Consider the following 11,191-nt stretch of genomic DNA (forward strand, 5'->3'; position numbering starts at 1 on the left):
GTTCACCATGCCATTTTCCATGCCTTTCGAACACTCGCGGCTCGACACCTCTGAACGCCTCATCACCCTGGTCGACAACTCCGGGGGTCGTCACCACTATACGCCTGCGCAATTCCGCGAATACGTCAGCCACGATCGCGCTCTCCGCGCCGGACGCGTCGCCGCTACTCATGTCATACTCCCGGGCGGGTACGACCTGTTCGCCCAACTCTGGGGCGCCGACGTGACCTGCCCCTACCAATTCTCCTCACGCGACGCCTCCACAAACACCATCACGGTGCGCGGCGCACCCGTCCCCACTGCTCTACTCAATGAGCTCGATCCGCCTCTCACTCCGGCTCCACCTTCTGCTCCGCCCGAGCCTCAATTCTCGGAGCAGCGCATGCGGACCATCGAGCATATGCTCTGGGGCACTGCTGAGCGCGAGGCGCGCTTTTACGAGCGTCGCAGTAGCCAGCAGGAGAAACGCACCGACGATCGCAGGCGCAAACGCGCCGAACATCGCGTCTCCGACCGCACTCGCTCCGCTCCTTCTAAGGAGGTCCTCGCCCCTCCTATCATCAACACTTCCTCGGGTGGAATTGCCGTGGCCTCAGGATCGGGCGCGTCGGGCTCGGACCCCGCTGCCTTGGCTGCCCCTGTCGCAGGGGGCACTAGCTCCCTGGCCGTGGGTGGTGCTTCGCAGACGGTACCCAACAGGACGGCTTCCGCCGCAGGGCGTCGTGAATCTTCTCCAATGGAGGAGGACAAGGATGCGGAGGGCGAGCCTGATGAATTTATCGAATACTCAGACCCGGAGGAGGCTGGTGGGGCTTCCCAACGCAGGTCCATGAAGAAGTTCGAGGGCAAGCGGGCACAAATGGGATTCGCGTTTGGCCGGTGCAAACGCGTGCCGTACACAGTAGATACAATAAGGCTTATATACGTAGCTAAATAGGGGTAGATAAGGGCGCGGGTATCCGTCGGGGGGGCGGGACCTGTGGCGCTCGTTCCGCGAGCTCGCCATCTTGACGCCAGGATTCCAACAGTCCAGTCGCGCTGGCAAGAAACGCGCCTGAGACGCTGTGTTACCGTCGCTGACAGCGGTTAAGCGTCGCTTCCTGTTTTGGAAGTCGTTCTACTTCACTCACGACTTCCGGAGGGCGTATGTAGCGCCCGGCGCTCGTTCGCTCTCGCTCCATCCCGCCGTACCTACTCCCATCATCTCCTCGTACCTCCTCCATCTGATCCCGTTCCTCTTGCTTACTTACTCCTACTCCTTGCTTGCTCATTCCCATCACCTGGACCATGCGTTCGCCGACTGTCATTACTCATGGACTCGACTTCTCGGTAATCCCTGTTACTCGGGCGTCTCGTACGTATCGTATTTATACCCGACCTCGTACTCTCGTTACAGTAGCGTACTCTAGACGGAATCAAGAGTCTTTGAACCTGTCTAGTCTCAGCGCTCTCGTGTCGCGTGTCCCCTTCCTAATCCGGAATCGCCCACGCGACAAGGCGCCCGTGTTGGACGGCGACAACTGCCTGCCTCGCGTTGCTCTCGAGGACCACACCGCTCGCTTTCCGTCAGGTCGCGACAATCCATGGCTCGGTCGCTGCTGCTGTCTGCCTGCCGCGGTCTGCTCAACTCGCTGCTCCCACCTCTCCGCTCTTGTTTGGTTTCCTCTCGCGCCTGGACTCCCCACGCTCTGTGCACGCGCGCTCGTCAAAGTCGGTCTCGCCCTCTGGGCATCCTCGCTGCAAACTCTGGCTTGTGCACTGTCTTCGGCTGCGGCTCCTTTTGACTCTCCCGCGCTTTTCAATCATGTGTCTGCCCCGTCCAAATCTGACTCCCTGTGCGTGTGTCGCCCAGAAGCGCAAGCCTCCCTGTAAGTACTAAGCTCACGCGCTCACGGTCACCTTCTAACACTGACAATAATGTCAAGCTACAAGGTCTCTGTACATGCGAGCGCTGCCGTCAACAGAGGGCAGAGGAAGGGCACAGCGGTGAGTCATGCAGTCTATGATCTCCTTGTACGCACTCCTCCCAGCCATCCGCAGTAACTCCACGTCCAACGCATCCCATCCCATCTCGCGTCACACCGTTATCTTTAACCTTTCTGTATGCCTTGCATCCAATCCTCCCCCATCCGTGAAACCGCGTGCGACAACCGCATCACTGCAACTAGACGCGCGGTATGTACAAGCACACCCTGGGATGGGCCGCGTTCGTCTGTTCAAAGAGCTGACGTGCGTACCGACACCGACGAGACGGTACCAAGCTCTCCGGCCCCACAGCGAACTCGGCCACCGACTGCTCACACTCCGGGCACGCCTGTGATGACGCGCACGGCGCAGGCGATCGTGAGCTTCCACCAGCACCTCTGTAGGTGTTGATTATCCGATCGCGTTGATACCGATCAGAACTCACGATACGTTAAGACTGAATGCCTGGTCTCGCATTCGGTCGCCCTGCAGCGCTACGAACGGATTGGAGCCGATGGCGCTGTCCGCATGGTCAGGGCTGTACGCAAGGACGGTCGTGGCGGAGTTGCGGTATGCACGAGGATGTGGACGACCTTATGCCCGATAGCGGTGAGTGCCGACGCATAAACTCGTCATTCATACTTTGTAGTCGTCCTACTTGGATGCACACGCTCGATGAATGGTTCTCGCGGGCCCGGGTGCCTCTGCGGGATGCCTCGGATAGCGCGATCGGAGTCACGCAGACGGTTTGAGAGGCTACCTAGACAGATCCTGCGGCCATCCCCCCCCTCCTTACTCCCTACGGCAATGCCGAAGCTCAGTTCCCTATGCTACAACCCCACAGTACAACATCCCGAGCTCACGATGGTCCGCGCGAGGTGCAGCCTGGCACGACGCACATCTTGTCAGCCGGTGCATACGTATCGAGATGGCACGTAGAACGTGAACATTGACCGAGCTTGCGAACTACATCGATTTTTCCATGGCAAACCACTTCCGTAACGCTTCCCCTCCGCGTATCCCCATCCCGAGCCTTCTCCTTGCATTCGCATTGCATCCTAATATCACGCTCAATCAAACCCTGCTCTTCCTCCCACCCGAAGACCGTGCGATCTAGGGCGAGCGGAGAACGTACGGCTCGCGTGCATGACGCCTCACTGCTTGCGATGTTGTGAGTATGTGTGAAGATGGCAGCAGCAGCTGGAATGGCATTCAGTGGCCAATGCAGGTCAACAAGGAGTGTTTCACCTTTCACGAGTCCAGCAGGGGGGGTTGCTAGGTAGTGGTAGTCGGCGTTGGTGGCGATGTGTCGCTGTCTTTCCATTTGAATGAGTTATGCTGTGCTAGTGCTAGTGGAATGCAAGAGAGTTATTGAGCGATCCTCCTACGCTCACAAACGGTGATGTTGCTTGATAACTCACGAGGGTTGAAGGCCATCGTGAGCCCATTTGACTTCGCGAATGTCGGAAAGCACTTCTGGACATGTGTCCACCACCAACGTCGCCATACTTCCCAATCACATACGTCGACCCATATCCGCCATCTCCCGCCCTGCTCGCCAACCTCTCCGTCTGCACTCGGTGGTGCAGAAGACTCATGAAACAACTCCTCCAGGACTCGACCCACTGTACCGAGAAAGTCTGCGAAGCCTTGCCGCGTAAAGTCTTCTTCATAGTAAGGTTGAAGATGGACGTATTGGAGAGGAACTTTGGAATCCCACGAGTCGAGCATCGCCTTGAGTTTGTCGAGCGACTGTCCGTCAGTCACGAGCTCCGGATCCAGCCCGATGTCCAATCGCTTGAGCGTCGTGCAGAGACTCAAGTCGACGCCCACTGTATGCTCTGCGGTGGGGTCTCCTGATGTGATACATCAGTGCGAAAGCCAGCTTGGAAACATCATTAGGAAGCAGAATGAACACACCGGGAAGGACCATTTTGGCGTCGTGGGAGAAGGGCACGGTAACTGACAATTCCGTGAGACGCGGCCCACAAGCGGATACCAGTCTTCGGACGCATTGTATGTCCACGCCATACTGAACGGATGATGTTAGATGCGTGCCATGCATTTCGCAGAGTACATACCAGTCGCAGCTTCTGTAGTTTTGGTGCAAATGGCGTTGCAGGAGCATGAATCCCATCGGCTCGCAGTTTCATGTTGAATGGCAGAGGGCCGAGGGTCACGCATCGCACACCGACGCAATGTAGTGTTTGCAATGCGGGAAGGGAATTGATCATCCTGGCCAAGTCGTTGAAGTGCCCAAATGTGATATCCACGATATGGAGTCGAGAAACCGTCGTGAATGCAGAGAAGTAGAGCGCGAAGCGTGGATGAAGAGGAAGGTACTGCAGGGACTTTGCGGACTCCGAGTCAGACGCGCTGGGGTACCAGTCCTCGTCTTCGCAAACACGATTTATAGTGACCTCTTGGAGATTAGGGAGCTTCCCACGGAGGATGATCGGCAAGAGCGAGAGAGGACTGGTTGTGGTATGAAGGGTGCGCCCGACGAGTGTCAGTTCATGGACGTAGTCGCACAGATGGGGCGCGTTGTCGAGGACAGCGGAGAACTTCTGGAGTGCTGGAAGGTCGTGGAGAACAACCGAGTAGAAAAGGTTACGCTGGGAGCGGACGCGCCAAGCTCTGCACACGAGGGCGCAGCGATGCAGGGCGCGAGAATCTTCAACTTGGTCCACGATGGCAACCGAGTAAAGCATGTCGATGATGTTCTCGCAGACTTCGACGGGAAAGCGGCTGACGTTGGGGTTGAGATGAGCACGATCGTCGTCCATCGCAGATTCGCTGGCAACCGAGGATGGGTTGATGGAATGCAGAGCACTGGGCGACGGATCGTATGCAGGACAGCAGTGAGTGAGTGAGGAGTGTCGTGGAACTCGCGATGGCTACTCGGGTTCTTATCGCTCCTGCCATCTAGCGTCAACTGCGGGAGCTGTTTCCCGGATGGTCTTAGAGTTCAGAAGATAGCTGGTGTGTACGCGGGACCCAAGGACAGAACCTTGGGCGACGCGTGGTCGAAGGTGATCAGCTGACTCGTGTGAGCCAGGCGCCCGCGACGCGTTATGCCAGGAGCGATCGCAAGAAAGACGTTGCTCGCTGTCGGTGTCCGTCTTGACTGCGACCATCGTCTCCGGCTATGGATGGCATACACGTCCGCAAACCCGGACCTACAGCGTGCGTGAAAGCTGGCTGAATACTGGCGCGACAGCTCACTCCAGCTGGTCACCGGTCGTTGCTCGCCGCTGCGCCTTGCCCTGCGTTCCCACTCTTGTTCGCCTTCTGCCCTTGTTCGTGTTCTTCCTCGCCATTGTTTCTCGCTGTCCACACACTCGTTGATACCGACTTTGCTCTCTGTACATCCTCTCCGAGCACGGTTTCATGGGACTGTCACCTTCACAGCTCGCTGCTCCTCCTCGCCCTTTCCGCTAGCTCATGTTCGTCTCCCCTCTCTCTTGGCTCTTCCTCGCCACTTTCCTCCCTGTCCGCATGCCCGTTCACCTCGGTCCTGCTCTTTGTGCGTTTGGAATGCCAACTCCGCCTTCCAACAGTGTCTCCATTCGACTGTCCTCTTGTCCACTCCAATTGTCTGGGAAAATGCGGATTAGGACAGGTAACAAGACTTGCCGTGGATGCGCGTGTCATCCATAACTGCGCGAGCCTATATACGTATCCAGCTCACAAGCTCGTTGGTTCTTGACAGCGCTCACGGTGACATCAAGTACGACATAATCCACAGGGCTATGCGTTGGTCTGCCCTGTCAAATAGCACCGGACCGTCCCGAGCCCGCCATGAGGACAAGGACAAACGAACGCAGCTATTATTAGTCTTGAAGGGCGTGGCACAGGCGAGCGCAGCCGTCTACGGAAGACAGGAAAGGGGAGCAGTAGTGAGTTGTGAGATTTATGGAGAGCGATCTCCTCATTCATATATGCGCGTGCTCCTTGCAGACATCTGCGATGGCTCCATCTCGCCGCCCAACCTGGCCCCTCCCACCCCGCATTTCCCCATTTCCGTGCACCCGACTCCGTCCCTCGCATCCAGTCCTCCCCTCCCGAACGCCAAGTTGCCCAAACAAGATACACATAACGCATACCCATCCTGCGACGCGTCGTGTTCGTCTTTCCCAAGAGCAACATTGCGGACAAAGACAGACAAAGCTCTCCCAAGATTTCCAATCCACAAGGCGAGTTCAGCCATAGACTGCAGACGAATGCAAGCATGTGTGGCACGACCCGCACGGGGTGGGCGAACGTGTGCGTTCAAGGAGAACTATGTGAGTGCAGGACATTACTCGATCGCGTTGATTCTTATCAGCGTTCACTAGACGTCCAGACTGCCTACAAGGGACACGCGAACGAACTGGAGGTGATGAAGCTGTCCGTGCCGCCGCACTTTATGCGAGGAGGGCGGCAGTGGGCGGACTGATGTTATGGAGGGCGCGGGCGACCTTGGACCCAATGGTAGTAAGTGCCGATCTGATGATCTCGACCTACATATGTGGTACTCACCTTAAGTGTACGCAATATTTCATGGTCGCTCGTCAGAAGAGTTGAACCGCAGAGTGGAACGCACAGTACCGGTACCCCGCCCCCCCTCAATATGAATGCAGCCGTCGACTGCGGGCACCCGCGAGGCTGAGCACGATTGGCACGAGGTACATGGACGTGCGCTTAGGGATTGTTACTCGATTGAAGTTGTTTGTCAGCAGTACTCACCGTGCGGACAGACACGCACTAATGAGAGTCTGAGCCTCTGCGATCAAGTTGTCCGCTCGTTCGAGGTGGTACGCACAGGCGGCTGCACTGGGTTTGCTGGTAGCAAAGAGGACGCCGACGACGCTAGGCCCTATTGGTTAAGTGCTAGAACAATGCGCTTATCGACCGCAAGTGGTCCCCAATCTGTGTCTCTGCACGACTCGCAAGGTCCCGCACTCGTCAGCGACGGAGTGCCTAATGTTGAAGTTCGAATGGATCGGCGCTGGGCGGTCGTTCTCAGTACCACCGCCCGCCTGACCTTCCATAGCAGACCGGTCACCTCGGCGGGAAGCGGACGTACCCATGTCTTCCTCAGGAACCAACACTCGAATGCCCTGAAATGTTCTCAGACTACGAGAACCAAGCCACACCCCCAGAACCGTAGGATACGCAGAAGAGCATTTCCATATTCTGCGATTGCGTCTAATACTATCGGCAGCACGACTCGCGTGAACCCTCTTCGCATAGGCCTCATCTAGGCCTTATCCCGTGCACGCGGTGACCCGATTTGCGGAGTCTCCGCGTTCACGATGGTCAACGCACATCATAGCCTTTCGAACAAATACACTAAAAAACTTGAGCACCCAGGCACACCAAAATTGAGCGGACGATTCCTCAGCAGGTTATGCAGGCTTTCTCACCTGTGCCTTCGACTTCTGCCCGAGTCGAGGCCGCAGTAGTCGGTAGAACTCCTTCGCGCACCGCTTAGACGTAATCCCAGGCAGGTCTTAATCCGGATACAGCTCTCGCTCGTCCAGGTACCGAGCTGCTTCGTATTCTCCGGAGTATTTCCCTATAGTACGTACATGGTGTACAAGTATCAGTTGAACTAGATCGTGATGTGATGAGCTAACATCGCCATCAATAAGTCCTGTGCAACCTTCTCGTTCCTGCCGCCTCGCTCCAGAAATTTTCCGAATGGACCTGTACAGCAGCAAATGTATATGCGTCAGCGAAGTCCCAGGTTTCCCTTGATCCCGGTCAGAGCCATATGCACGATTACACAATGCAACGGAATGGAAGGCCTCCGCCCCGAGTACCATTCCAGCCTCGTTCCATCCAACCTCGATCTCTCACCCAATTACCGACTATCTCACCTCGTGTGTGTCTGCGAGGCCCCTGGCGCTCCCTCTCGGTCCCCGACGGCAGTTACTCGGCAGACTTACTTGCTCCTACCGGCCGAAGTCGAGCAACGTGGGGTGACACAAAGCTACCATTTGGGTGGGGAAAGAGCGCTTCTGTGCCGCATTTGAGGCGTCTGCATCGCCGTTCGATGGCTAGACAGTCACAGGAGACCGACCTGATTCAGAATCTCTCGTACGCCCCCGGCCCACCGAGGATCTCAGCTGCAGCAGATGATGCGCTGCACTCCGATTGTCCCCGCAGCAGACACCTTCTCTGAATTGCTCCACCATCGCGTCTGTCAGCCAGACGCAGTCCCGCCCGCGGGCTGCACGGCTGGACATGTGTAAGGCTTCAGCGGTGCGGACGCGCAAAGCAGCTCGCCGGACGAGCGCCGTTGGAAAGACTGGGGTTGGGTCAGTAGGGTGGTCGAGATCGTGGGTTACTTACAAAGGGAATGAATTGTTGTCGGTATGCGACTTGCTCGCATACGTTCGTGGTGGTCTGTATGTCTGTCTGCGTCCGACTTGTGGTTATCCGTAGGACGTGCATCGCACAGCAGGACGATGCCCTGGACCGTGGAGGTGCACACACAGCGTCGCGAGCAGCATCCCCGGCCTAAGCCTACGAGGGATTTTTCTGAAGTGTATGTGCCATGTATCAGAACCTAGCGCGAATGCAGTTTTCACGATGTGCGCTGCCCGTTCGCACAGGAGCCGACAGCACAAGATGAGGGAGATACTAGGCAGAGTCACAATGAACGGTCTCACTCTGCTTCAGGAATCAGAATTTCGAGCTTGAGCCAATCAGGCAAAAGAGCTCTTCGACTCCTTTTCGATACACCTGGCTGCTGTTTCGTTTCCAATAGAATAGGTGCTCACTATGGGCTGATGCTCAACGACACCTTCAGTATCTCCTTCCTCCAAGCATGCAAAGGCGATCTTCACCAGTTCCACAGGGCGAAACGGCAAGGTGCAGAGGCAGTGGCGACCCCTACGTGCAGCTCCCAGCCAGTGCAAGACGCACGAAGTTGCCTTGAGGGGACAGAACGCTCACCAAAACCGTTGACATACTAACAATGACATCCTGATCAGCGTCGGAGCACATAAGGGGAATTCAAGGGGAGGAGCCGAGGGGAAAAGACGGTGGAGGAGCTGCATCGTGAACCGGATGATGTCCCGCATCAGGAAAGACGAATATCTCACTAGGCCCTCCCGGAGCTCTCGAGGACTGCGAGACACACCACACGCTCTCGAGGAACTGCGAGACCTCTCAAGCCCTTGCGTCCATCAGCAAAAGTGTAAAAACGTCGTCCGGGATTGTACTAGGTGGCGCCTGAAGCACCGATTAGGGCGCGAGACGGCACGAGCACCCGACATGGGAGCCAAGGGGGCCTGTCCGTACAACACTCACAATACCGGGCAAGAATTGTGACAAGATTGCACGATGGCGCGATATAAGGTCAGGTTTCCATGATCTCACGCGTCCGCACAACAATGTGTGGTACTCATGAGCAGATCCTGAAACTTGACGAGTCAGGTCGCAGTGTACGACGTAGTTCATTCACTTCCTGGTGAGTGAGCGGACAATTCTTCCAAGATGCGTTGTATTAGCTAGCAATGAAGTCTACACGAACCAGCTCAAGCTCATCCTCGTCCATAGGGGTCCGCAACCACACTTGACAAACCTCTCCATGCAGATCGCGCACTCCATCTGCTGGTCTGCCTATGCCAGCGTTGAAAGTTGACGCGAAGTCAACGGGGCATCTGGTCCTTGTTCAAGGCCGGGCGAGCCCTCGACATTACTAACGTCTATGGGAACGAGCAGAGGCTCGTGTTTCTTGTGGCTAGTGCCAGTCCATGTCCATGATAGGAACTTGTGCACGATGCGCTCCAGAGCTCGATCGCGTTGTGCAGCGCGAGCGGCTCGTACACGGTGGATGAGAAGCGTGAGCAAAGTGAGCAGCGAAGGAATTAGGAGTTCAAGTGTGAAGGTGACTATGGGGCTGCGAATTCGGGTAAGTGTGTCAGGACCGAATGGACACTTGCGCGCATATAGTATCCGCGCATATAGGACCTCACGAATACCATTCCCATGCAGAATTTTGAGTACTAATGAGTAGGAAAGGTCATCAAGCCGTTGTGCGTATTGGTAGACGTTGCGATCATAGCGGAGAGCTGGACGTTTCCCAATACTTAATGTATATGCGGCGGCGATGGTGACGTCCGACGAATCCCCTGCGGAGCCAGAGCTATATCAACAGGAGAAAGAGATCAGAACGGTAGTCAACGCACTTTGGCTGAACATGTGCAGTAGTGCATCCGTACATCAGCAAAATGTCATGGTCTTGAATGTGGTCTTGGGGTACTTGGCCAAGTACTCCAAGACCACCAAGTACTCCAAGTACATCAAGACCAATGGACTTGGTCAAGACCGTTGGTCTTGGCCAAGCCGGGTGGGTGGTCTTGGCCAAGACCATTGGTCTTGACCAAGACCACCAAGACCATTCCAAGACCAGAATCAAGACCAGAGCCAAGTACATGCTAGAAGCTCATGCTATAAAAGACTATAGCTCAGTTTTTAGTTGGATCATATCAGACATAGTTAGTCTCTAGCATGGTGATGTACAGCAACACAATGACTAGCGGATATGCGAAGGAAAAAAAAGACACCAGCTAGGATTGAACCAGCAACCTCTAGCACTACCACATTCAACCACCATTTAGACCACTGCACCATATTGACTTGTAGATAGATATGTGCACCATAAATATATGGTGCATTTTGTTGGACTTGGAAAGAATTGTCACTACTCAGTACTGCAACAATGCAGTTTCAAGGCTAGTAGTGTTACCTGCTATGAAGTTAAGGGCCACTAAACTTCTATTGATCACTACTGTACCCTGCAATAGCATATGTAGGGTTGTCATTCTAATATTGTAGTGCTATAATGGAAGTAACATAGTCTTTAAGCATTGAACACTATAGTAGGTCTCATGACCATTCTTATCTTGAACATATACACAATTATGCAGTTCATAAGATCATTACTAGACCATATCCTTATATGATCTAGATACTCTTATATTGATTTAGACAAGTTGACCCTTAACTCTAAGTTGCTTAAGCACTTAAAGACAATAGTCTTCACTCTAAGACCGCGGTCTTAGAGCCAAGTCCATGGTCTTGGCTCCAAGTTCACGGTCTTAGCTCCAAGTTCACGGTCTTGGCTCCAAGTTCACGGTCTTGGCTCCAAGTTCACGGTCTTGGCTCCAAGTTCATGGTCTTGACCTCAAGACCACCAAGACTGCAGACTTGAGGCTAAGACCATGGTCTT

At 55.2% G+C, this 11,191-nt stretch overlaps 2 protein-coding genes across 2 annotated transcripts; one reads left to right on the top strand and one right to left on the bottom strand.

The window, feature by feature from the left end:
* Nucleotides 1-19: 19 nt before the first annotated feature.
* On the top strand, nucleotides 20-937 carry DICSQDRAFT_175122 (uncharacterized protein; the record flags this gene model as incomplete). Its single annotated transcript, XM_007370996.1, has 1 exon — nucleotides 20-937. One exon carries the CDS (start codon nucleotides 20-22, stop codon nucleotides 935-937), a length of 918 nt encoding a protein of 305 aa, XP_007371058.1.
* Nucleotides 938-3,034: 2,097 nt separating this feature from the next.
* On the bottom strand, nucleotides 3,035-4,906 carry DICSQDRAFT_141405 (uncharacterized protein). The gene is made up of 5 exons (XM_007370997.1): nucleotides 4,047-4,906; nucleotides 3,886-3,997; nucleotides 3,387-3,821; nucleotides 3,214-3,314; nucleotides 3,035-3,165 (listed from the first exon to the last, which is right to left on the bottom strand). Exons 1-4 carry the CDS (start codon nucleotides 4,749-4,751, stop codon nucleotides 3,241-3,243), a joined length of 1,326 nt encoding a protein of 441 aa, XP_007371059.1. The 5' UTR covers nucleotides 4,752-4,906; the 3' UTR covers nucleotides 3,035-3,165; nucleotides 3,214-3,240.
* Between the last annotated feature and the right edge of the window lie 6,285 nt (nucleotides 4,907-11,191).

This window comes from Dichomitus squalens (assembly GCF_000275845.1).
Source record: "Dichomitus squalens LYAD-421 SS1 unplaced genomic scaffold DICSQscaffold_84, whole genome shotgun sequence".
NCBI classification, from domain to species: Eukaryota; Fungi; Basidiomycota; class Agaricomycetes; order Polyporales; family Polyporaceae; genus Dichomitus; species Dichomitus squalens.

Coding starts and splice junctions, on each gene's coding strand:
- DICSQDRAFT_141405 (XM_007370997.1), bottom strand. CDS start 4,751: ATGGACGACGATCGTGCTCATCTCAACCCCAACGTCAGCCGCTTTCCC. Junction 3,998..4,046: donor AACTACAGAAGCTGCGACTG/GTATGTACTCTG, acceptor TCATCCGTTCAG/TATGGCGTGGACATACAATG. Junction 3,822..3,885: donor CGCCAAAATGGTCCTTCCCG/GTGTGTTCATTC, acceptor GTATCACATCAG/GAGACCCCACCGCAGAGCAT.